The following is a 27533-nucleotide window of genomic DNA, read 5'->3' on the forward strand; positions in this document are numbered from 1 at the left end:
TTCCAACTTTCACATTGCAACAGCCAATAATTATCAATGCATCTTGATTGCATGTGTGATCAATTTCAAACTGAAGAAGGTAGTAAAAATCTTTCATTTCTTCACGTTTGGCCTTAGTGGTTGGTGCATAAATTTGAATGACAGTTTATTAACTGTCCTTCTTTGTAGACATATGGATATTATCACTGTACAACACTGTACTTGAGATGCTCTTTTGATGATGAATGTGATACTGTTCCTCTTCAATTTGTCATTGCCAGCATAGCAGACCATATGATTGTCCGATTCAAAATCATCAATACAAGTTCACTTCAGCTCACTAATGCCTAGGATATTGACCTCTATGGGTTACATTTCATTTTGATGACTTCTAATTTTCCTTCATTTGTATTTTGTACATTCTGACTAGCAATGAATGTTCGCTGACATATCAGCAAATAAATGTCCCTAAAGCTTGACTCCAACCACATCATTAAGGCTGACTCTACTTTGAGGTGAGCCCTGGCAGTGCAGTGGTTAAGAGCTTGGCTGCTAACCAAAAGGTCTGCAGTTCAAATCCATCAGGTGCTTCTTGGAAATCCTAGGAGCAGTTCTACTCTGTCCTATAGGGTCTCTCTGAGTTGGAATCGACTTGATGGCAATGGGTCTAATTTGAGGAGGCTCACCTTCTGGCACTATATCAGACAATACTCTGTTGCTATTCATAAGGCTTTCACTGGCCAGTTTTTTCGGGAGTAGGGAGCCAGATCCTTCTTCCCAGTCTGTCTCAGTCTGGAAGCTTCACTGAATCTGTCCACCACGTGTGACCCCAGTGGTATTTTAAATACCAGTGACAAAGCTTCCAGCATTACAGCAACATGCATGCCATCACAGTATGACAAACTGACAGACAAGTGGTGGACAAAACCACCTGAATTAAAATTATACTTAATGGTGAAACGCCAAACATTCTGCCATTAAAATCAGGAACAAGGTAAAAATGTACATTCTGACCATTTCTACTCAACATTATAGTGGAGGTCTTGGACGGTACAGTAAGACAAAAGAAAGCACAAAGATTGGGAAAGAAGTAAGACTAAGTTCGCAGATGACATGATATTTACATAGGCAGCTACTTAAAAAATAGTACTAGAATTAATAAGTGAATTTAACAAGGTCACGTGGAACAAGGACACACAATACATATATTTAAGCCTACATACTAGCAGCAAATGAGCGGAAGATGACATTTCACAAAATACCATTTATGAAGCATCAAAAAACATAAAATACTTAGGAAAAAAAATTTTTTTAAATGTGGAAGATCTCTACTTCAAAAACTACGAAAGGCGGCCAAAAGAAATTAAAGACCTAAGTAAATGAAGAAATATACCACCATAACAGATTGAAAGACTCAGAATCATTATGTCTATTCCCCCAAACTTGATCTATAGATTCAAATCAATCCTAAACAAATTCTAGTACACATTATCCTGTAGAAACTGACAAGCTGATTTTAAAATGTATATGGATAGACAAAGGACCTAGAATGTTCAGAACAATCTTAAAAAAAAAAAAAAAAGTTGGGAGATATACACTGTTATTAACCGTTCTTCCTTGTAGACATATGGATAGTAACTTACCGCTAACAACACTGTACTTTAGGATAACTTTGAAATGTTCTTTTTGATGATGAATGTGACACCATTCTTCAATTTGTCATTCCCCGCATAGTAGACCATATGATTGTCCGATTCAAAATGATCAATACAAGTTCATTTCAGTTCACTAATGCCTAGGATATCGACCTTTATTTGATATCTAGACTTGTTATATACCTAAAATGCAGTCCCTGAGTGGGGCAAACAGCTAAGCTTTTGGTTGCTAACTGAAAGGTTGGAGGTTTGAGTCCACCCAAGGGCAGCTGGAAAGAAATGCCTGATTACCCACTTCTGAAAAATCAGCCATTAAAAACACAGTTAACACAGTTCTACTCTGACACACATGGAGTCATCACGAGTTAGGACTGATTCGATAGCAACTGGGTTTGCTTGTTTTGTTTTGTATAGCTAATCGAGGCTTTGTTGTAATCAAGAAGCCACTGCATACCCACCAGAATGGCTAAAATTAAAAAGACTGCCATCACCAAAATGTGGGTCAGATGCAGAACAGCTGGAATTCTCACCTTTGTCAGTGGGAGTGTAAAACTGTACAATTACTTTGAAAATGTATGGTATTTTTTTTTGGTAAAACTAAGCATATACCCACCCAACAGTCGAGGATTCCTCTCTTAGGTATTTCCTCAAGAGAAATGAAAACCATGTGCCCATTAAAAAAGACTTCTAAAATTTCACAGCACCTTTCTTAATAGTAGTCAAAAAATAGGGATAGGTCAGGTGTCCATCAATAACAGATAAACAAATTTTGGTATAGTCATACAATAGAACACTACTTGTCAATAAAAAGGCATAAAGTATTGCCACATGCAACAACATGGATCAACCTAAAAAAATTATGCTGAGTGAAAGAAACCTTACTTACTATATGATTGGACTTACATGAAGTTCTAGAAGACAGTACCATATCATACAACCCATGGTGAAAACTTTTAGTAGGATGATTGCCTGTGGCAGCAGAGGTGGTGGCTGGGAAGAGGCGTGCGAGAACTTTCTGGGGTGATGGAATCATTCTAAATCTTGATAGGGTGTTGGGTTACACAGTTGTGCCCATTTACCAAAACATCAAATCATACACTGAGATTTATACAATTCACTATATGGAAAATTAACTATGGGGGAAAAAAGAACCATAAACAAATACAGAGCTCTAGTTAATGACAGGCATGCTTCAGTGTTTGTTGCTACTGAGTCGATTCCGACTCACAGTGACCCAATAGACAGAACAGAACTGCCCTATAGGGTTTCCAAGGAGCGGCTGGTTGATTCAAACCGCCGACCTTTGGTTAGCAGCCAAGCTCTTAACCACTGTGCCACCAGGGTTCCTTAAGTGTTGAGGGGTAAGATTAACTGATGTTTACAACTTACTATGAAATGCATAAAAAATAAGATTAATGGTGGATATTAATATATGGCAAATGTATCAAAACATTAATCAATGTAGAATTTAGGTGGTGAGGTCACTGTACAATTACTACATATTTTAGAATGTTCATAATAAAATTATATTCACAAATTTTGTAAATATGTAAAAAATGTGTTCAAAAACTGTTAAAAAGCAGCAACAATAAAAGTACCTATGGGTTTTTTTTAGACTAAATCTAATAAAAGTTGAACGCGACTTTTGGATAAAATTATAAAAATTAATTCTAAGACCTACATAAGTAAGAAACTATATATAAGAAGACTCAATATTCTATGCATGTGCATTTGTCCCAAATGGGTCTATAATTTCAATACAATTCCCATTAAAATCCTAAAAAGTTTTTCACAAAATTTGAAAAGCGGATTCTAAAATGTATAGACACGGATGAGGAAAGGTGCAAAAATAGTGAGGACAATGGTGACAAAGAAAAGGTAGAAGGACTTGCTCTATCAGACAGGAAAATTCGTGACATAACTATAGCGATCAGCTCAGTGTGATGCCATTCCTGGACTGCCGAACGCAACAGAGCCACCAGTGCGGGGACTTTCTGTATAACATGTGATGCTGCAGGTCGGCGCAGACAGGTGACACTTTCAAGTAAGGTTGGAGGAAACATTCATTATCCGTTTCTTTTAAGTATTCAATTAGATCCTTACCTCACAATACATACAATAAAAATTTATACTGGGTAGTCTAGAGATATAAATGTGAAGAAAAAAAATTAAGACCTTTTAAAGAAAATAAGAGAATATTTTATGATCTCTGTATTGGAAAGGATGTCTTAAACAACACGCAAAACCACAAACCATAAAGCAGAAAATGGAAAAAATTCTATTCATATAAATGAAAAGTTTAAAATTCTGTTGAACAAAACATGCCATAGAAAATAATGTGAATAATCACGGGCTGGAAGAAGACCTTTGCCACATAGAAGATCAGTGTCCAGAAAATAGAAATTTCACAAATCAAAAATAAACATACAAAAAAAAAAACCCACAGAAAAAAGCATAAAACAGGTAACAGGCAAGTCACAGAAGAAGAAACACAAATGGCCATTCTCACTAGTAAGCAGGAAAATGCAAATGTAAACCACAAAATACTATTTCACACCCATTAAAGACCAAAAAAAACCAAACCCACTGCCGTCAAGTCGATTCCAACTCATAGCAACCCCCCTATAGGGCAGAGCAGAACTGCCCCACAGAGTTTCCAAGGAGCGCCTGGCAGATTCAAACTGCCGAGCTTTTGGTTAGCAGCCGTAGCACTTAGCCACTACTCCACCAGGGTCTCCTCATACCCACTAGGCTTAACAAAAAGAGCCCTGGTGGCACAGTAGTTAAGTACTCAGCTGCTAACCAAAAGGTCACCCCTAGGGAGAATGATGTGGCAGACTGCTTCCGTAAAGATTACAACCTTGGCGTTGGGGTTCTTAAAACTTTACAAATGGCCATCTAAGATGCATTACTTGGTTCCAACCCACTTAGAGCAAAGAAGGATGAAAAGACACAAGGAAAATATTAGCCCAAGAGACAAAAGGACCACAAAAACCAGAGACTCCATCAGCCTGAAACCAGAACTAGATGGTACCCAGCTACCACCGATGACTGGCCTGACAGGGAACACAACAGAAAGTCCCTGAGGGACCAGGAGAAAAGCGCTTAGCGGAACTCAAACACGTAAAAAGACCAGACTTAATGGTCTGATTGAGACTAGAGGAACCCCTGAAGCCATGGCCCCTGGACACTCTGTTAACCCAAAACTAAAATCATTCCCGAAGCCCACTCTTCAGACAAAGATTAGATTGGACTAAAAACATAAAACAATACTCGTAAAGAGTGTGCTTCTTAGTTCAATCAGATACATGAGACCAAACGGGCGACTCCTGCCTCGGGGCAGGATGAGAAGGCAGGGAGGGACAGGAACTGTTCTCATGAACACAAGAAACCCAAGGTGGAACGGGAGAGTGTGCTATCACATTATAGGGATTGCAACTAATGTCACATAACAATACGTGTATAAATTTTTGTAGAAAAAATTAACTTGAGCTGTAAACTTTCACCTAAAAAAACACAATTAAAAAAAAAAAAAAGACTACACATTGGAAACCCTGTGGTCAGTTCTACCCCGTCCTATAGGGTCACTATGACCCTTAGGATCACTGTAAGTTGGAATCAACTCAACAGCACACGAAACAATAACACAACAAATTTAACAAGGAATCCTGATGGCGAAAAGGTTAGGCATTCCTCTGCTAATTGAAAGGTTGGTGGTTCAAACACACTTAGCCTCTTCCAGGAGAAAAGAGGTGTCAATCTGCTTCCCTAAACACTACAGCCAAAAAAAAAAAAACCCATAGGGCAGTTCTACTCAATAGTACCTAACAACAAATTTAGCTTTCCCTTTGCCAAGCGCGGGTAATGCCGTGGCACAAAAGGAAATTTTATACAGTAATGGTGGGAGCAGAAAAGGCTACAATCACTTTGAGATTAAAAAACAGTAATATCTAGTAATGCTGAATACGTGTATTTCCTATAACCTAACAATTAATTCCAATTTTAGATATATGCCCCAGAAAAACCTTCAAACACGGTGTCACGGATTGAATTATGCCCCCCGCCCCCCGCCCTCCCCCCCACAAAATGTGTGTATCAACTTGGTTAGGCCATGTGTGGTTGTCCTCCATTTTGTGATTGTAATTTTATGTTGAGAGGATTAGGGTGGGATTGTAACACCAACCTTAACTCAAGTCACCTCCCTGATCCAAGGTAAAGGGAGTTTCCCTGGGGTGTGGCCTACACCACCTTTTATCTCTCATGAGATAAAAGGAAAGGGAAACAAGAAGAGAATTGGGGACTTCATACCACCAAGAAAGCAGCACCAGGAGCAGAGCACATCCTTATGACCCAGGGTTCCTGCACCTGAGAAGGTCCTCGACCAGAGGAAGATTGAGGACAAGGACCTTCCTCCAAAGCCGACAGAGAGAGAAAGCTGTCCCCTGGAGGTGATGCCCTGAATTTGGACTTGTAACCTACTAGACTGTGAGAGAATAAACTTCTCTTTGTTAAAGCCATCCACTTGTGGTATTTCTGTCATGGCGGCACTAGATGACCAAGACACAGGCGAGGGTACAACAACGTCTAGGGCAGCATTGCTAAGTGGCCGTCAACAGCAGGATGGCTAAATGAAAAGCAGTGCTTCATACAGTGAAAAACTAATACCACAATGAAAATAAAAGTCCAGAACTAAGTATCAACGTGGAGGAATCTTCAATGGCGTCAAACTAGCATGCCAAAAACCAGTTATGGTCCAGTGGATTCCGACTAAGGGCGACCCCATGTGTGTCAGACCGGAACTGTGCTCCACAGGCTTTTCAGTAGCTGGTTTTTCATAAGTACATCACCAGGTCTTTCTTCTGAGGTGACTCTGGGTGGACTCGAACCTCCGACCTTTCAGTTAGCTGCCAAGAACTTTAACTGTTTACACCACCAATATGCTAAAAACAAGCCTATTCATAACATGTTTTAACATATGCTAAACTATACATATTTCTACAGAGATATATTTCCTAAACAAGTTTTCATACATATTCTTCTTAAAAATAACACTATGTGTACATGTGTGTGTGTGTATACATGTACACATAGTGTATACACACACACACGCACACACGTGTATATGAAATGCATGAGAATGATTATCACAATGTAAGAGTGGTTGGGAAGCGGTGCTACAGGAGAAGAGAACCGAGAATTTTGTGATGCTTTATAGCTTCACCTATAAACTGAATATACAGGTATTCACTGTAATACTCTTTATACATACTTACAGGTCTGAAATATTTCTTAATTTTTCACACAGATACAGTTTTAAATAACAGGACATGGAAATACCATTTTCTTCCAGAAGTTAGAAGGACAAGTGAGTCTCTGCTAAAAAGCAAGACCATAATGCAATTTACAAAAATCTGTAAATGGCTAGTATCTCATTCAAACTGATTCAGTTCAAAGAAAGGAAAAGTAGAGTCAAATCCTAGATGTTTTTTCAGCAAACATTTACAACACAGATATTTATCTTCATGCAAGAGAAAATTAACTGCTTCTAAATAAAACTTGCATGTGAAAAAAGGGACTTTCCTATATGGCATTTCAGTAAAACTGAAAATTAAAAGCAAAATGTGAAAGATAAAAAAAGAAACGTGCACATTACCGGTACAATAAACAAGAAACAGAAGTCAGAAACAGGATAAAAGAGCAATGAGTCTACACTATGGGATGACAGCAAAGGCTGTCAAACCTGTGTAAAATAAGAGAAAAGGTGCTTACAACAATGCTGGTGGTGGAATAAAATAATTTTGTCAAACAACGTTCTCCCACTTTAAAATCAGGGCTGATCCTAGCTGGCACCTACACAGGCTGAGTCACTGGATTAAACCTGTGGACACACACACACACACACACACACACACAGAGTCACTGGATTAAACCTGTGGACACACAGACACACACAGTCACTGGATTAAACCTGTGGACACACAGACACACACAGTCACTGGATTAAACCTGTGGACACACAGACACGTACACACACACACAGTCACTGGATTAAACCTGTGGACACACACACACACAGTAACTGGATTAAACCCGTGGACACACACACGCATACACACACACAGAGTCACTAGATTAAACCTGTGGACACACACACACAGATACACACACACACAGTCACTGGATTAAACCTGTGGACATACATACACATATACACACACAGTCACTGGATTAAACCTGTGGACACACACACACATACACACACACAGTCACTGGATTAAACCTGTGGACACACACACACAGACTGAGTCACTGGATTAAATCTGTGGACACATACACACACACACATACACACACACACACAGTCACTGGATTAAACCTGTGGACACAAGGACACATACACACACACAGTCACCGGATTAAACCTGTGGACACACACACATACACACAGTCACTGGATTAAACCTGTGCGCGCATACACACATACACAGTCACTGGATTAAACCTGTGGACACACAGACACATACACACACACACAGTCACTGGATTAAACCTGTGGACACACACACACATACACACACAGTCACTGGATTAAACCTGTGCACACACACACAGATACACACACACGTAGTCACTGGATTAAACCTGTGGACATACATACACATATACACACACAGTCACTGGATTAAACCTGTGGACACACACACACATATACACACACAGTCACTGGATTAAACCTGTGGACAAACACAAACATACACACACACAGTCACTGGATTAAACCTGTGGACACACACACACATACACACACAGTCACTGGATTAAACCTGTGCACACACACACAGATACACACACACGTAGTCACTGGATTAAACCTGTGGACATACATACACATATACACACACAGTCACTGGATTAAACCTGTGGACAAACACAAACATACACACACACAGTCACTGGATTAAACCTGTGGACACACACACATACACACACAGAGTCACTGGATTAAACCTGTGGACACACACACATACACACACATGCACAGTCACCGGATTAAACCTGTGGACACACAGACACATACACACACGCACAGTCATTGGATTAAACCTGTGGACACACACACACACACACACACACAGTCACCAGATTAAACCTGTGGACACACACACACATACACACACACAGTCACTGGATTAAACCTGTGCACATACATATACACACACAGTCACTGGATTAAACCTGTGGACACACACACATACACACATGCACAGTCACTGGATTAAACCTGTGGACACACACACACATACACACACACTCACTGGATTAAACCTGTGGACACATACACACACAGACTGAGTCACTGGATTAAACCTGTGGACACAGACATACACACACACACACACACACACAGAGTCACTGGATTAAACCTGTGGACACACACACACAGAGTCACTGGATTAAACCTGTGGACATACACACACACAGTCACTGGATTAAACCTGTGGACATACACACACACAGTCACTGGATTAAACCTGTGGACACACACACATACACACACATGCACAGTCACTGGATTAAACCTGTGGACACACACATACACACACATGCACAGTCACTGGATTAAACCTGTGGACACACACACACATACACACACAGTCACTGGATTAAACCTGTGGACACACACACAGAGTCACTGAATTAAACCTGTGGACACACACACACATACACACACACAGTTACTGGATTAAACCTGTGGACACACACACATAACACACACAGTCACTGGATTAAACCTGTGGACACACACACAGAGTCACTGAATTAAACCTGTGGACACACACACGCATACACACACACAGTCACTGGATTAAACCTGTGGACACACACACATAACACACACATGCACAGTCACTGGATTAAACCTGTGGACACACACACACATACACACACAGTCACTGGATTAAACCTGTGGACACACACACATAACACATACATGCACAGTCACTGGATTAAACCTGTGGACACACACACACATACACACACAGTCACTGGATTAAACCTGTGGACACACACACATATATACACACACACACACAGTCACTGGATTAAACCTGTGGGGACACACACACACACACACACATACACCCTGTGGACACACACATACACACACACACCCTGCCTGGAAGGGAAGGGCTGGAATTTCTCCAAGCACAGCAACAGCCCTCTCCACTACCAAGGCTGTCCTTGGAAACCTGCTCTCACTGGACCCCACCTCTAACTTTGATTTCATTTATTCACTCTGTGGAGTAGTGGTTAACTGCTACTCCTGCTAATCAAAAGGTCGGCTGTATAAATCCGCCCGACGCTCCTCGGAAAGTCTATGGGCAGTTCTACTCTGTCAGACAGGGCTCCTATGAGTCAGAATCAACCGCAATAGGTTTGGTTTGGGGTTTTTATCCCCTTTAGGGCACAAGAAGAATCTATGGCCGATGATGTGGGGCGTACCACAACAGGAAGGATGGATAAGCCACCTAGACCTCGTAAGGGGCTGGTTATGACAAAGAACAGCCCAAATCCTTCAAAAAGATCTTACGTAACTATTTTTTTAAGAGATTTATTCATCAAGTAACTCACAATTTCCTGAGTCTAACAGGTTTTTTTTTTTTTTTTTAAACAGGTTATCTATGTCAAATTTGTCCTCAGCCATCATCATTCTGATCACAGCAAAATTACATTTAGTGATTTGTCATTAAAAGACAATCAAGTCAGCCAGATATAACCAAGACACATCCCTGAAAAACAATTATCAAATGTGAACCAAACGCCTGAAGCACTCTGATCGGGGAAAACAAAATATAAAAAAATTATTAGTGACAAGAAAATACCACCCGTATAACCAGAAGAAAATAAAAGGTTCAATACAGCACTGGACTTCAGGATATGCCCCGTACAGTAGTACACAGGGAAGAAGACTAGAAGGGAATGAACATCCTTAATCTCTAGTCCTCTAACAAAACTGGCCAGAGCTGCAGGACAGACACACAGTTGACCCAGATGGATCGAGCCCATCCATGTATGCAGTGTGGAGGGGACACAGGGCAGCGGACACTGAAGCATACAAGTGAGACGGCCCACCTCCATGTCTCCAACAGATGGCTGAACCTTTCCCCCAGAGAGTCAGGTAAGTTGTAGAAGGATTCTATGTCCATACCAGTTTCATTAAAGGGAGGTTAGTTTAAAAACAAAACAAAAACATTTTGCACCTTGATATAGAACCATCACCCTCAATGTGAAGCTGTTTACACTTGGGGTCACTGCCATGAGTCTGAATCAATTCCAGGGCAACAAACAATAACACACATGGAGGAGATGCAAAAATATCCAAGGCAGAAAGTTTCCTAGCTGCATGATATTAAGACAGTGTACTGTAACAGCATCAAAAGTTTAAAATGTATCTGGGCTCTAGTAAGACGAAATGTTACAGACATCTGAGAGAACGGAGGGTAAATCAGCAACTTGAAGTCTGAGGTGCAAATGGGAAACATACCCACAGAGGTAGGCACACCTGTGTCAGGTGGTGCTCAAAGCCATAGGATCAACCTGACCTCCAAGCAACCCTTTTACTTAAAACACAGACACCACAGAATAGAATATAAAATGCACACTTCTTTTTTTAAAAATAAAAAAAAAAAAAAAATCAAGTACACAAGGTCTACCAGATATACAACTTTAGGCAATAGATCAAGAGTAAATATAATACACATTTATATGTTATAAAAAGGGGGGAAGGCTTCCATGAAGTCATATCATGTCTCTGAAAGGAAAGCGAGAGACCTGGAATAGAGATTTTTTAGTGACTTGCCACATGGCTCTTAAGTGGACATGAATCTTGGCCACCAGACTCTTTCTCCAAACTACACCGCTCTCCTAGAGGAAACGGTTTTCTTAATTGGGATCGAGCTCAGGGGTTAAATTTCTAATACTAAGAAAAAGTAGGGTGGTTAGCCCGTTCGTGGGCTTTTATCAGACTCTGTGGGTAACCAGCTGAAATTAGGGACCTCACTGATTCGTTTTCTCATCATCTCTAAGAGGCTGTTGATTTTAACCAAGATGACACTACAGGTCTTTCCTCTTACTTCTAGAGCCCATCCCTGGTCACACACTTGGTCTGTCTTAAATTGTTCAAAAACTCCCGCAGAACATTTATGAGTACTTTGTTTCATACGATCTGGCCCACTTGGACAAAAAGTTGTTCAGCTAACACAAAACAGCACACAGTTTTACAGTGGAAGAATTCTGACCTTCCTATCTTTTCATTCTAGAATGATTAATGCAACATTAAGCAACTGGCCCTGAGTCTCTGCCTACAGAACACGGATTTCACCAGAGCCTCTTCGCTCAAGGGAACCAGAATGCAATTAGTATTCTAAGTACTGTATCACTGACTTATTAATCTAAGACACTGAAAGCAGAAAGAGAAAACAAAAACTCAGAAGTATGTTTCCAAATGAGCTAATACCCATCAAATGAATCTGCTCATACATCTATCTTACAGGTAGTATATTACATAAATGCTTCTAAGTACACTAAATAAGGCTGCTACCTTATTGCTAAATTTCAAAATCTGCTATCAGAGACCATGAGAGAACTAAACAGCAGATACAAGGAATTTTAGGTAGCTGTCCATCAACAGTTCTGATTATGTACAGGGCTAACTTTTTTTTTTTTTAAAAATTGGTATTATATAATCTGAAGCCCAACATTAAAAGGGAAAAAGGTGTTCCACAGTGACACCTACTGGTAAAGGATAAGGTAGTAGGTAGCAGGACACTACTAGAATTAAACATTCAGATGGAAAGCATTTAGGAGCTACCGGGAAAGAAAGCAGGTAGTACTCGAATGGGAAAAGCTAAACAAATAAAAAATCATTACACATATCAGTGTCTGTGTACTACAAAATAAGTCATGAAAAATCACGATCATTCGTCACCAAATATTTTTCAAAAAAAAAGAGGGTTTCCTCACCCCAAATGGCAATGGCAAGTCACATTTTCATACGTACATTAAAGATAAAATGTCCAACTTATTCACATTCCTTTTATATTCTAAGAAGCAAAACTGAACTTTATAGAAAACTCGACATTTTATATTTTTTCAATTTAATCAAGGCATTAAAAAATAGCAGCAACTGGCTAAAAAAAAGAAAATGAAATGTTGTATCAGTCTCTAGAGTTTTGGTTTTCAACATCACTTTTCGACAAAATGACCACCAAGATAAACAGTCTGGCTAGATAATCATCACCTTTTTCCTCAAATGCATGCTTCAGAGGACTAGGTCTTTTCCCCCTATACTTTCACAAAAAAACTTAAGAAATAATGTTTAATGTGACCAATGTTATCACCAGATTGGGACTCTCGGTATGAAAGAAACATTTCACAAACGTTACTATGCAGACCCATGTACAGTCTGTCAGTTTACCACACTGTGGTGGCTTGCATGTTGCTGCCATGCTACACGGGAAGTAATGCCACTGGTACTTCTAATACCAACAGGGCTATCCATGGTGGACAGGTTTTAGCAGAGCTTCCAGACTAAGACAGGCTGAGAACAAAGGCCTGGTTATCTACTTCCAAAAATCAGCCTATGAAAATCTTACGGATCAAAACAAAACATTCTTCAACTTGCCTGCTTTGGCCATATAATCAGGAAGGACCAATTGCTGGGGGAGGATATCATATAGGGGGTCAGTAAGGGCAAGGGAGACCCTCAGTGAGATGGACGGGCATGAGAGACGCCATGATGGAATCAAACACACCAGTGAGTGGGAGGATGACACAGGACCAGGCAACATTTTGTTCTGTTGTACATAAGGTCATCATGAGTCTGAGTCAAGGGCTGCTATCTATCTACCTCTTCTCAAACCAACATTTTCAAATGCGGTATTTCAAACTTAACTTCCGTCAGAGAAATTTAATTGGTGATACAACAAGAGCACGCCTTCTTAAATAACTCAGTGCAGTACGACATGAAGAGAGCCAGAAGCATATTTAAAAAACAGTGAATTCCAACTCCCCGGTTCCCATAAGATCTTACAGATTAGAAAACCTAAAATTCAAGTCATACAGTTTAAGACATGAAAAACAGAAAACCTAGGTTCTAGACTTGGTTCTTCTGGTAACTGGCTGGCTTTCCACAAATCAGACATCATCCGGGCATTAATTTCCTCACCCATAACACTACAGGATGGAATTAGATGGGTCTCACAGTAATGCCACCACTAAAATTCTTCAGTACCTGATTACCCCAACAGATGGGCATCAACGTGCACACCTCAATGACCAGATAAACAAAAGAACACTTAGCTTTACCTTGCAAGTATAAGAAAGCAACATAAATAGAATCACACTCTCACACTATTATGTAAGTGTTTATAAAGGAAAGAATTCTCACATCTCCAGCCCCTTCTCAAGTGTCTGGTGCACAGTTTGAACTTAGACTTACTGAAAAAAATGGTAGGGGGGAGGGCAGATAAACAGTGATGTACCATGTAGGACTCCAACATCGTTGTCGTTGTCAGATGCCCTCAAGTCAGTTCCGACTCAAAGCAACCCTATGTACAACAGAACGAAACATTGCCAAGTCCTGCACCAACCTCATTCTGGCTAGATAATCACCTTCCAACAACACAGCAACTCGCAAGCACCCACAGTGCGACAAACTGACGTGTGCTGGGGGCAGGGGGACTCCAATAGCAACTTATTATTATTAAAACAGGTATGTCTCTCTTTTATATAATTCTCCTTCATGGTAATTCCGGAGTGACTGTGTAAAATGCTTAAAAGGCTGTAGATTCTCAAATACGGACAGTTTGCTCTAAAATGTTTGAATATGAAAATCAGCATAATTTAGTTTGTAACATTTCTTAAACTTATCACCTGCCTGGTACAAAACCAGTTTAATTATTTCTTGATGAGGGTAAGAATACCATACACATTTCCCAATACCAATTCTTAGCAATAACAGGCCATCTAAGTGACTCCCTGAAATGCAATCAGTTCCCTCCACCCAGGATCAAAAAGATTAACATGAAACGAAGATGCACTTCAACTGCAGACAGCCACAGAAAATTTTTTAAAACAATTAACATTAAAGTTTGGTTCATAAGCTTTTTTCTGCTTGGTGCCAAAGCAACACAATGGTGCTTCTCACTTAGGTTAAACAGTGTGGCTGGCTGGAGCAGGTGAAGCAGTTCCTTTACCTTCTGCCTGCCCAAGTGACTGGCATTTAAAGATAGGGGGAAGGGGAACACAAATCTTTACTTATGTCAAAGGCAAACTAATACGCTTACTTGGAACTTCAAACAGGACTCCGCTATAAGCAGGTTGTAATGTATTTCCTTCCACTGAGAATACAAACATTAGTTCTCAGAATGTAAATTTGTGCAATAACTTTAATTGCACTACTTTCACTGTTTAAATGCTTTCATTTGCTAATCAAATGTTTATTGAGCAACCGTTTTGGGCCAAGATCATTCTAGGGCTTGGGTAAGGAGTGAACAAGAGTAGGAGAGGAGACAGAAAGAAAACACACATAAAAATAAACTAAAAAATTTCAGATTGTGATAAATGATAAAAAATAAATACTTCATTAATGTATGGCTATTATGACCTGATTTATTTTCTTTACACATATGAATACGCTATTTGTAGATCCAAGCAAACAAAAAGAAACAAAATTATTTTTAAAAAAGTGTACAGTTCAAGTTCAATGCACGTGTTATCACATTCTAAAAGACTTCGAAAAGAAACCTAGAGCCGCTGAAATATGAAAAGAAACAGATCTAAAATATCCGTTCTCTCTCTTTCCTGGGTAGGCACAAGCAGGAAGAGAAAGGTGGATATTCAATATACACATATTTTTATATATATATATATATAAAAGAGAGAGAGTCGTTTAATATCTTGCGGCAAGTGCAATATATGTTAACAAAGCTACAGAAAATCAAAAATACTTAAAATAATTCCCAAGAACATTCAAATCACTCCCAACCTCCTTTTTCCCCTTTGCAGAGTGCTCTCCTTTGAGCTGTTCTTAAAAGCTGCCGGTACACAGGAACTGACTTTCCCTGACTTTGGCTCATTTTCAAACTCTGCAAAATAGGCAAAGCAAAGGTAACTAGTCTCTGTGGCTCCCCCTCTTCAAACCCCCATAAAACCAGAGAAGTCAGCCAACTGCCTGCATCTCGGCTGCGCCAGGCAGGTGAGGGAAGTGCCGGGAAGGGGCTCCCCCGCTCCACCGGCTTTCTCGGGGCGGCCACGGCCCCCGGGCGCCGACCCTGCCCCCGCCCGGCCCCTCCGGCCCCCCGGGCCCGCCGAGCGGCCTCCGCCCCGCGCGCAGAGGAGGGGCGCCGCGGAGGAGAGAGGCGGCGCCCGGCGGGACCCGGGGACGGTGACCGTGGAGACCAGAGCGCCCGCCGCCGCCGCCCCTGCCCGCGGCCCGGGCCCCCGCTCCTCCCCGCCCTGCAGCGCCTCTGACCTCTCCGGGCCCCGGGGCTGCTGCTGCTGCTGCCCGCGCTCGTGCTGCCGCTGCCGGAGCCGCCGCCGCCACTGCTGCTGCTGCTGCTGCTGCCGCCGCCGCCGCCGCCCTTGGCATTCTTGCGCGGGGCCATGGCGCGCACCGCCGGGACTGGCGAGGGTGGGAAGCCTCCCTAAGTGCACCGGGACGCGGGGGACGCTGACGGCGGCAGGCGCTGCAGCGGGTACGGGCCGCGACTGTCCGCAGCAGCAGCGCCTCCGAGGACTTCCACCCGCGTGCGGGCTGCGCGCTCGCAGCCACTCGCGCGCACCGAGCCTGTGACGCCCTCCGAGACGGGAGCGCGCGGCTCGCAGCCCTTCGGCCGCGCCCCCTCCCGCCTCGCCCCGCCTCCGGCCCGCCTGCGGAAGGCTGAGTGACGGCACGCACGAGCTAATCGCATGGGCCGCTGACGGGGGGCGTGTACATTGCGCCCTTCCCCACCCCTGCGGAACGCGGGCCGCTGTGGCGCGACGTAGCCGCCTGTGAGTGCGAGCCCCTTTCGGCTTTCCAGTCTTTCCTTCTGCTTTGGAACGTGGCAAACGCAGAAGCCTAGAGGGCTCTCGCGAGCGTTGGCGGCCAACCCGCTCGATAGTAAATAGGCGGGGGCGGGGCGCGGGGCGGGGCGGGGCGCGGGGCGCGGGGCGGGGCGGGGCGGACACGTGGCCGCGCCTGGGCGGAGCGCCCCGCCTCTTGGCCTATCACTCAGAATTTTATCCACGTTCTCAGCCCTGTCCACATAGACGCAGAAGAATGCAATACCGCTCCTTGCAAAAGAGATGTCTGTTTCTTATCTGTATTAATATTAGAAATTTCTGACATGCTGATACCAGGACTAGTTCAACGCGTTTAAGTCCAAGAGTAATAGATCCCTTCGGTTTAAAAGCAGGGTTTCCCTTCATTTGTGCGATTAATATTTTCACTGAATCAAACATTGCAACTGTAAAGGTGATACAAAAGTTCGTTTCCTTACTCTGGATGGTGCCCTTCATCTGAATCCCTGAGCTGGGCTGATGCCTACAGCCGTCTTGCCATGTGCAGTAAAAAACAGATCCACACCCAGACCCGGGCTGGAGGATGGGGATCTTGTCCTCGTCATCTTTTTATCGCCAGTAGCCAGCACAGTGCCTGGTGTGTAAGAGACAACAACTGCTGGGTAATCTTTCTAAGACTTCCCCCTATTTGTTGGCCAAGTTTCTGAGGTCCTTTTGAAGTGTCTTGGGAAGGCTCAGGAACCAGAGCGAGTAACTGTCGCATGGCATCTGATTTTATTCCTCTTCTCCAGCTCCAGGCCCGGCAATCCACCACCCATTGGCAGGTTCAGTGGCCTCCGGCCTCCTCCTCTGTGAACGGCTCACAGCTGCCGTGATGGCCAGAAGCCTGTCAATAGCCGCGCTGTAGGTGGATGAGAAGAAGGCCTCTCTTCCCTATTTGTGAAATAATCTGTTAGACAGTTATCGAGATGAGGGCGGAGCTCACAGAGTTTTTAATGAAGCAGCTTTCAGTTTTTGTCTTCTAGGATCTCCTTCTGCCTCCACAAACGCCTTCTCCCATCCAAGCCCCTATCCACCCCACTGTGGATCAGACATCATTTGCCACAGGGAGGGCAGGCTGCCTACAAGACAAATTAGACTGATGGCAATTAATATAAAATAATGACGAGCACTAACATGCAAAATAAATGCTGTCAGTGCTGAAAATATTTTAGCTCTTAAATTCTCATAACACATTATTATTTTTTTGGTCCATTTTTTAAGGAATGAGATAACAGGCCCAGAGAAGTTAAATGACCTAACTCAGGTCACAGAGCTTGTAAGTGATAGTTAGGATATGAATTCAGTCGGTCTCACTCCAGCATCTATGGTTCACATTTTCCTTCCTGAACAGGGCTTACTTTTGAGTGGAGACCATCTCACCTGGCTTCTCTTCCCTTAGCACTGACACGTCCTTGGTCCAAAGTGCAAATGAACACATACCAACATACCCTACCAGTTCACCTGGCACACAACACAGGGCTGAAACCCAGCGGTGGGTGCTGACCAAAATCCACCTTTCCAGAAAATCAAGTTTCTTTAATAATTGACTCCAGAATGCCATGAAGTGAATGCTTTGCTCCTGTGTTTCCAGAAATTGAGCTTGGCACAACTGTCAAGGTACATGGGTGTGTACCTGGGGCAGGACCAGGCCAACATAGAGGCTTTGTAAATACACATGACAGGATGTGAGATGTTACCTGATTCCTCCTTGTACCACAAGGAAGGAGCTACAATGACATTTATATAGTCCGTATTACAAAATAAAATTTCTAAGTATGGTAGTTCAGTGGGAGAATTCTCACTTCCATGCCAGAGATCCAGGAATGCTAGTGCATCCTATGCCACCACCTGTCTGTCATTGGAAGTCTGTTGTGTCTCTATGATGATGAACAGGTTTCAGCAGAGCTTCCAGACTAAGATGGACTAGGAAGAAATATCTGGCTGTACTTCTGAAAATCAGCCAATGAAAACCCTATCGATCAAAATAGTCCTACCCATAGATGATTATGAGGATGGTGTGGGACTGGGCAATGTTTCCTTCTGTTGTACATGAGGTCACTATGAGTCTGGGGCGGCCTGTCGGACGTAGCTAACAACAACAAAATCAGATACTATCTGCTATATCTAGTTTAGTTTCAGGGACCAAATTCCTCCAAGCTTGGTGTTATGGATTGAATTGTGTCCCCCCAAAAATATGGATCAACTTGGCTAGGCCATAATTACCAGTATTGTGTGCTTTCTACCATTTTGTGATCTGATGTAATTATCCTGTATGTTGTAAATCCTAACCTCTATGATGTTAATGAGGCAGGATTAGAGGCAGTTACGTCGATGAGGCAGGACTCAGTTTTCAGAATTAGGCTATATCTTGAGCCAATCTCTTATGAGATATAAAAGAGAGAATTAAACGGAGGAAAAGGACCGCATACCACTAAGAAAGAAGAGCTGGGAGCAGAGTGTGTCCTTTGGACCCAGGATCACTGCTCTGAGAAGCTCCTAGACTAAAGGAAGATTGATGACAAGAACCTTCCCCCAGAGAGCGACAGAGAAAGAAAGCCTTGCCCTGGAGCTGGTACCCTGTGAGAAAATAAATCTGTTTATTAAAGCCATCCAGTTGTGGTATTTCTGTTATAGCATCAAAAAATAACTAAGACACTAAGTTTCAGTATTGTGTTAGTTATCTAGTGCTCCTGTAATAGAAATACCACAAGTGGTGGCTTTAATGAACAGAAATTTACTTTCTCACAGTTTAGGAAGCTAAAAGTCTGAATTTAAGACACTGGCTCTTGGGGGAGGCGCAGCCCTGTCTGCGGGAGAATCCTTGTTTCTTTCAGCTTCTCTTCCTTGGTTCCTTGGTGACTGATCTCCATGTGGAATCAATCTTTCCCCATTTGTGCTTCTTTGCTTCTGTGATTCATAGTGACCCTGTAGAACAGGGTGGAACTGCCCCATAGGTTTCCTAGGCTGTAAATCTTTACAGAAGCAGACTGCCACATCTTTCTGCTGCAGAGTGGTGGGTGGGTTCAAACTGCTGACACTTCAGTTAGCAGCCAAGCTGTTTAACAATTGTTATGAGTCGGAATCAACTCAATGGCAGTGGGTTTGGCTTTTGTTTGTTTGTTTCTTTGCTTCTGTGCCTGGTCTGCTCTTTTTACATCTCAAAAGTGATTGGTTTAAGGCACATCTTATACTGATATAATCTATTAACATAAGGAAAACCCTATTCCCTGGTTTAAGGCACATCTTATACTGATGTAATACATTAACATAAGGAAAACCCTGTTCCCAAATGGGATTATATCCACAGGTGTAGGCGTTGGGATTTACAACACACACTTTTGGAGGACACAATTCAATCCATAACAAGTATTGCACCGCTGATGTTCCATTTATACTTCCCATTTTACGAGCATTAGTAAATACAAAACTTGCCTTGGATCCATGAATTTCTTTACATAGGACCTTTTCCCAGCATGGGAATGGGGAGGGTTAAGGAGTCACAGTATCTTTGAAATTAAATAAGAGTTAAAATATGCCCTGCTAGTCTGTCCTTGCTTCTGTGATTTCTGGGAAAGCTGTGATTGAAACCTGAATGAAGTAATGCTGAAAGGATCATAAAGACAAGACTTAATTAGGGCAATGTTTTAAAATACCAACTTAATAGGGCTTTTAAACTAGGCCAGAGGTGCCTTTCAGATATTTCCTTTGGCTTCACTGGGATTTGCAAGTAAGACTTAAGGACATGGTTTGTCCTAAATTTTTTATTTTCTTTTGTTGACCCTTCTTAAATGCTTTCCAGCTTAGGCATTTCCAGACTCATCCATACTAGGAGGATACTACTTTAAAGTTGCTTTTGAACCTGAGGGCAACAAAGTGCCTCTTATTTTCATGCAACCTTCCTAACGTCAACTTCCATTATTGAAAATCAAAAATAAATATTTCCTCTTCTTTATAACAGTAAGTTATGTCTTAGCAAAAAAAAAAAAAAAAAAAAGAATTTCAACAGGTCATGATTTCAACTTTATGTTTTCATTGTACAGTGATGTAATTTGATTCAATGAAGGTAATGCTAGTAAGTACAAAAGCACTTTCGAGTCATTCTCTATCCTAAGCGTTCTCAAAGCAATTATTCCTTTATGAATTATATCTCAATAAACTGTCATTTTCACCAACCAGCTTGACTTCATATCGTTGTTGTTGTTGCTGTTAGGTGCCATCAAATCAATTCCAACTCGGAATGACCCTATATGTGTCAGAGTAGAAATACACTTCATAGGGCTTTCATTGGCTGCTTTTTCATAAGTAAATGGTCAAGCCTTTCTTCCAAGGTGCCTCTGAGTGGACTCAAACCTCCAACATTTGTTTAGCAACCAAGCACATTAACTGTTTACTCCACCCAGGGGCCGTATTAAAAAAAATAAGCCTGGCTAATATCTATATAAGGAGCTTTTTTTAACAGTACAGTGGTTAGGCATTCAGAAAAATGTGGCAGTCTGCTTCCACAAAGATTACATCTTTGGAAACCCTAAGGGGTAGTTCTCCTCTGTCCTATAGAATTGCTATGAGTCAGAATTGACTCGATGGCACACAATAACAACAATAAATACATTATAATTACATAAAATAAATTTATAGGTGAAGTAAAATGAGCAAAAATAATACTAAATCTAGTCAAAGAAAGGATCAGAATTGGAAATATAGTGTTGTGATATGGAAAAATGACCCAAAAACATGTTAGCTAACATTGGCTAAAAGAAACTTACAATTTCTTTTTTCAGTTCAGTTCAGTTCTATCAGAATACGTATTTCTTAGTACCAAGATCCCTTTCTAATAAATAGTATTTAAATAATGTCTGTTGCTAGGTCTTAACAAGTTTCCTAGCATAGGGAACTGATAAAATGCACTGACTCAAACTTAATGATAGCAAGAACCTTAAGCATGGAGAAAAAGCTGAGTAATTAAGAGTACCAGCTGATTACAGGCATGGTAATTCTGTGGTACATAAAAGTAAATACTGACGTGATTTAGGGTCGCTGTGAGTCGGAACCGACTCGACAGCACCTAACAACAACAGTACCTTATGGAGAGATCAAGAAAAGAAAAACAAACTTGAGGATTCAATTTGTTTGCAAGACGTATTTGCTTTAAGGATCTAATAAATTTAATAAATCTCATGTATGTATATAACTAAGATAGTATATCTACATCTTTCATGAAAACACTCATCCTCTTCAGGTGCAAACACTTTTCTTATACAAAGATTACTATTCCTGAAACTAGCTTCTAAGATCGTCTAATTTCATCAAGCCTAAACACACAAAGCAGATGTATTTGCCTTACAATGAATAGTGTTATCGCAATATGCAAAACTCCATCAATTAGTCAGCTTGAAGCCTTGATTGTTGATATGGAATTGTGTATATCCTTTAGAAAATTAGTGCTGACTCAATCCTTTCTACACTGCCATCATTCTGACTTGACTCTATTCTGCAATTTCATAAGCACATGATAAACATTACTGAGACTGTTTAAAAAAAAAAAAAAGCCTAAGAGATTTGGCCAGAAATCTTGCTAGCATGAAAAATAGGGAGGTTCTCCCTGTATCATTGCAACAAGATTGTATTAACCGTTGCTAATGTATTCAGAATTCTACAGTCTTTCTCTAGTTTGAAAAATAAGATATCTATTACTTCTTAAATTGCTTAGCATTTTATTGTAGCTAGAAACAGTGGTTCTGAATATGTTGTCATTCTTCATGGAATTGTTACAATGCTGACTTTATCACTTGATGAATTTAAACTTCTGTTTGCAGATGCCTTGGCGTTAGACACAGGCAGCAATAATATCTGGATGCTCACTGAACCCACAGCCCTCAGCACCACAAAGCATTTCATCTAGTAAACCTTAGTGGGAATTGTTTCTAATAAGCTTTCTCACATACCAACATGATTCTATTTTCTGTGCTTCAAGCTACCCATAATAGACTTAGTTATTCTAGCTAAAACACAAAAGAAGACTTGAGGAATGCAGCTACCATGATAGAAGCAACTGAGTCTCTGGGTAATGCAAATGGTTAGTATGCTTGGATGCTAACTGAAAGGTTGGAACTTCAAATCCACCCAGAGACCCCTCAGAAGAAAGGCCTGGTGATCTACTTCCAAAGAGTCAGCCCTTGAAAATCCTGTGGAGCACAGGTCTCCTCTGACACACATGAGGTCATCAGGAGTCAGAATTGACTCAAAAGTAACTGGCTTGGACTAACTGGTGTAAAAACTTAAATACAGAAGTTTGGGCCAGTTAGACATAGCCCAAAGGATTTTTTTTTTTATTCCCTTTCTCAAATTTGAGAAAATTGAAATCAAACAGGATCAGCTTGATATAGTGCTAAGACTTAGGTGAAAACAAATGAAGTTACCAACAATATTTAGGAAACTATGTGCAGAGTACAGGCCAGGGTCCACACTGTGACATCATCATCTGCGTGTCTCTGACGAACAGCGTCTAGTGTGGAGTGGGTGTTATATACGTGTTTTCACCTCAGGCTCTTTCCACTTGCTGTCCCTCTGCCTGGGGAGTGCTTTCCCCAATTAGTCCAGAGGGCCACAGGACTCTGCTCACAGGCCACCCTCTCAGTCTAGCGAAGCCCTGTGGTATCTCTCAAGTGGAAATATTCTTGGTGAGCACTCTACGCATAGGTATGAAATGGTTAGTCATTAAAACACTGGGTAGCTTCTAGTAAGGGTTTATATTTGATAATAATGCAGAAGAAGAAACATAAAGTTAATGACTGTTTGAAAGAAGGAGAAACATTTTCAACTAGCACTCAACCTAAAAGTAATTATTTAAAAAAAAAAAAAAAGGTAAGGGCAACCCGTTTAACATTTATTCTATCATACCACTGTGGGAAGTCATGAATAGCTGAATTAAGAAATTAGAAAGCAAATATAGGAAGCCAGTGAACTATTGCATGAAACTGTGCAGTAGTCACTTAGGAAACAATGTGTCAGTGATAGCAATAATGATGTGACTTCCAGAGCAAACAAGCGTGGGACAGAGAAGAGAATTTGTGAATGACCTAAAACTAGGTTGGGGGGAAAAAAGGTTTGTCCCGTCAGCTGAGTCTATCTATTCTATTTCCAAATGAGTAGAGTACCAGATTAAAACGATTGCTTCAAGTATTAAAGATACGGACTCATCAGACCCAATGTCAGGTTCTCAGTTAAGATCTGGCTGCCCAGAAGGAGCAGATTTATAAGCAGCAATCCTCATTGAATGTGCTTCGTTGAGTCCATTTTGGTGGGTATGCAGGATAGCCCATAATATATGCAGTTACCGAAGAGGGGTGGCCCTCACCAAGCACTATGATCTTTCATCTCTTTCATCATCCTTTCTTTCAAAGCATCAAGGAAAGGTGTGTGACATCCTTCTGCCACTTCCCCTGCCTCTATTCTAGAACGACTTTTCCCCTTCAAAACCTGCCTGGATGTTAATTAACCCCCTGTCACTCCAGGTGGGCAGAAGAAAAAGGACAGATTTAGAGTGTGGTTGCCTTCTGATCCTTTACCCTCTGGTCCTTCCTCCCTGGCCTGTCAACAATGGAGGCCTAGATTTTTTAGCCTGGGAAATACTGTGGACTCAGAGCTAAAATATTTTCCATGGTTGAGGCTAGAAAAAAAAAAAAAAAGAAAGCAGGATAAAATTCATATAATTCTTGGGCAAAACCTTCACGAATCGACCTCTTTCCTTCTTTCCCCATTCTTAGGACTCCCAGTAAAAATGCAAGTTATCAGAGTGGAAGAATGGCAGATTCAGTATGACTGGCAAAAATTTGGCTTGCGGCTGGCTCTGGTCCTACAAAATAACAACTCTGCAATAAAGCGGGTGCTGTGCCAGAGAAACTGGCCAAAAAAATTACCTCGAGGGGGAGGGGCACTTCCCCGCTGGCAGGAGTGCAGGGCCTTCAAGGGGATCATGACTGGTACAATCTCATCTCTCTGGAGCCACTGCCTTCCCCAAGGCGACCACAGCAAGCATCTCAGAAGCCCTCGCTCTGGACCAGGCGTCCCTCTTGTTTATTCTAGGAGGAGTGGAAAGGGCTTTCCTGACGTTGCTACCATATTCGGGCATGATCAGATTTTAAGACAGGGAAAAACCCCATGTTTCCCCTTAAGTTACCCTCGCAGCACTAACACAAGGCCTGAAAAATAGTAGTAGGTCAGCCCTTGGGTCAGTAGTGGCTAATGAAACAAACCTTTGTGACACATTTGTTGAAAGCTTCCCTGCTCTAAAAGGACTACCAGTCCTTAAGGCCCTAATTCTTTGGCTTCTCTGAATACCCTTCTACTGTTTTCTGGATGGTCAAAAGCTGGAACAATAATGGGAAGAAGGAAATAATATTTCCCCCAAATTTTAGGGTATCAGTCCTATGACAGTGATTAATGGTTGGCTTCCCTACACACTTTCTGTAACTCTTCATAGCCTGTCCCCACCACCAATTTTTTACTTCCTTATCTCCAAACACAGAGCCCAAATACAGTTAGAAGAACTGTAAAGAAGGTCTCCAGAGGTCCTCGCCCTACCCTGTGGATCTACAGGCAGCTGGCATTGTCAAACCCTTCCTTCTACATAGCAGGGCACAGCCCCAGCAGCCCACCCCTCACAGGCCCAGTTCCCTCTCTGTCTCCCTGTGCTCAGGAGTCTTGGTGTCGGAGGCCTCCTGTCTTCTCCATGTCTGTCTCTCCATGCTCCAGGGTGATCAAGGAGGCACCAGACGAATGAGCAGTGGTGCCTCCTGAGATCCTTGGGGGAGCGTTGTCCGCTGCCTAGTAACCACAGAAGATGCGCTCACTGTGTCCCCTTCTTTTTGAAGTGGGTGCTTCCTTCCCCAGCAGCCACACTCTGACTGTTCTCGCTCTTTTCAGAACCGTGCTATGCCAGAAAGTATTTGGACATCTGATCATATTTGCTAATAGGATAGGTAACAAATGCTTTTTGGTGTTTGTTTCCTTCAGTTTTGAGATTTGGGAAGTATTTGTCATATAGATATCATACAATTGTCAGGACTTTATCTCTTAGTATTGTGACTTTTTTGGGGGGGAGCTTGTTTTGATGGACGGAGCCCTGGTAGTACAGTGGTTAAAGCTCTGGTCTGCTAAATAACCCAAAGGTTGGCGGCTTGAACCCACCAGCCACTCCTCAGGAGAAAGATGTGACAGTCAGCTTCTGTAGCGATTACAGCCTTGGAAACCCTACCGGGCAGTTTTACTCTGTTTAATAGGGTTGCTAGGAATCAGAGTCAACTTGATGGCAATGGATAGTTTTGATGGGAAGAAAATATTTGGCATGAGGATTTGAATGGAGGAAGGATCAGGAATAAGGGGTGAGGACAGATGAGCTAAACTGGCTACAGTTTTTTCACTCTTTTTTATACAAGTTAGGCATCCAAATAAATGCTTATCCTTGGGTGATATTTTTGCTGATAAGGAAATTTTTTTTTTTTAATATAAATGCTATTCAGATAATTTGGGGCAATTCCCCCACACAAAAGCATGTAATTCTGCTTATATTTCCTATCTTCCCACTTTTAACTTTGACACTGTCATCTTTCAAAATTTTTGTCCTTGGTTTTTCCATAATTTTGATAAGCTTTCTCCAGCATCTTTACTGCTGCTGTTTATATGTAAGCATTAAGGCTGTCCCAGTCACAAATTAGATTTGCTCTCAATTTTTAAATTCTTAAGTAGTGTCCTTTGCCCTAACCATTTCCAAGGAAACTGAATAGATGTGTTAATCTGTAATCATGTAACATTACCAGTTCTAGTCAAATTCTAATGTGCATCAAATTTTCTGCTTGTGAAAATGACAGCTTTTATGCAGATTTTATGAGATCGTGTAATTAAGGCAATGCTAACTCATCCAATTAAATTCTGGGTCCCCTTTTTAAACGAAGCAGGTCTCTGCAAGGCCCTTCCTTTCAGATTCTAACTTCAGAGACATACGGATATTCTCTGATCAAGGTAAAAAAAATTCATGTCACTTGAAGGCACCTGAGCAACAGGAGAAGACAGCTGGTCTTGCCTTTCCTGAGCTGTGCTGTGAAAGTCTGAGAAACTCACTTGCCTTCTCTGGACCCAGTTTCCTTACATGTAAATAGAGGTTGGCATCATGGAGCCCATCTACCCTGGTAATGTGGTGAAAACTCTGGATCATCATGAGAAGCATTCTCATGGGCATAATGTGTTCTATTCAATTTTAGGAATTCATATACCAGGGAAGAATATCTGCTCCAAGTGATAAACTTCTTCTATCCCTCCCCTTGGCATTCTGTGATGTTAAATCTTAATAACTGCTGTTAGGAATTTTCCATTCCCATTGCTATAGAGACCAATTGATTCTGACTCATCGTGACTCTATAGGACAGAGTGGAGCAGCCTCATAGGGTTTCAAAGGCTGTAATCTTTACGGGAAGCAGACTGCCAATCTTCCTCCTGCGAAGCGGCTAGTGGGTTCGAATTACTGAACTTTCAGTTAGCAGCCAAGCACCTGACCATTGCACTACCAGGGCTCCTCACTATTAGGAATAGTCTCTGACATTTTCTTATTCACAGGGTGGGTGGCTGAGGGTAGAGAATGGCAAATGGACTCTATAGTTGTTTTGTGTCCATGGCAACTTTGAGTACTATCAACTAGGGTGTGAAGGAAATGTTTACAACATCTACATATGATATAAATACAGTGGGCAAGGGCAGGATCCTATTGCTGGCTCAGGGGATTTACTTAAAGCTTTTTGC

General features: G+C 41.7%; 1 protein-coding gene across 13 annotated transcripts in view; it reads right to left on the reverse strand.

Annotated features, from left to right (window-relative positions):
* Positions 1 to 24733, reverse strand: part of ASPH (aspartate beta-hydroxylase) — a 299144-nt gene extending 274411 nt beyond the window's left edge. For 3 of the 13 annotated variants that reach the window (XM_064267742.1, XM_064267740.1, XM_064267739.1), the window contains exon 1: positions 16171 to 16422. In XM_064267742.1, coding sequence (XP_064123812.1) covers positions 16171 to 16303 — 133 coding nt within the window. In that variant the 5' untranslated portion in view covers positions 16304 to 16422. Of the gene's footprint in view, positions 1 to 16170; positions 16426 to 24658 lie in introns of those variants that run through there. The other 10 variants (XM_064267733.1, XM_064267736.1, XM_064267730.1 and 7 more) reach the window with 6 other exon arrangements.
* Between the last annotated feature and the right edge of the window lie 2800 nt (positions 24734 to 27533).

The sequence above is a fragment of the Loxodonta africana genome, chromosome 14, assembly GCF_030014295.1.
Source record: "Loxodonta africana isolate mLoxAfr1 chromosome 14, mLoxAfr1.hap2, whole genome shotgun sequence".
Taxonomy (NCBI): Eukaryota; Metazoa; Chordata; class Mammalia; order Proboscidea; family Elephantidae; genus Loxodonta; species Loxodonta africana.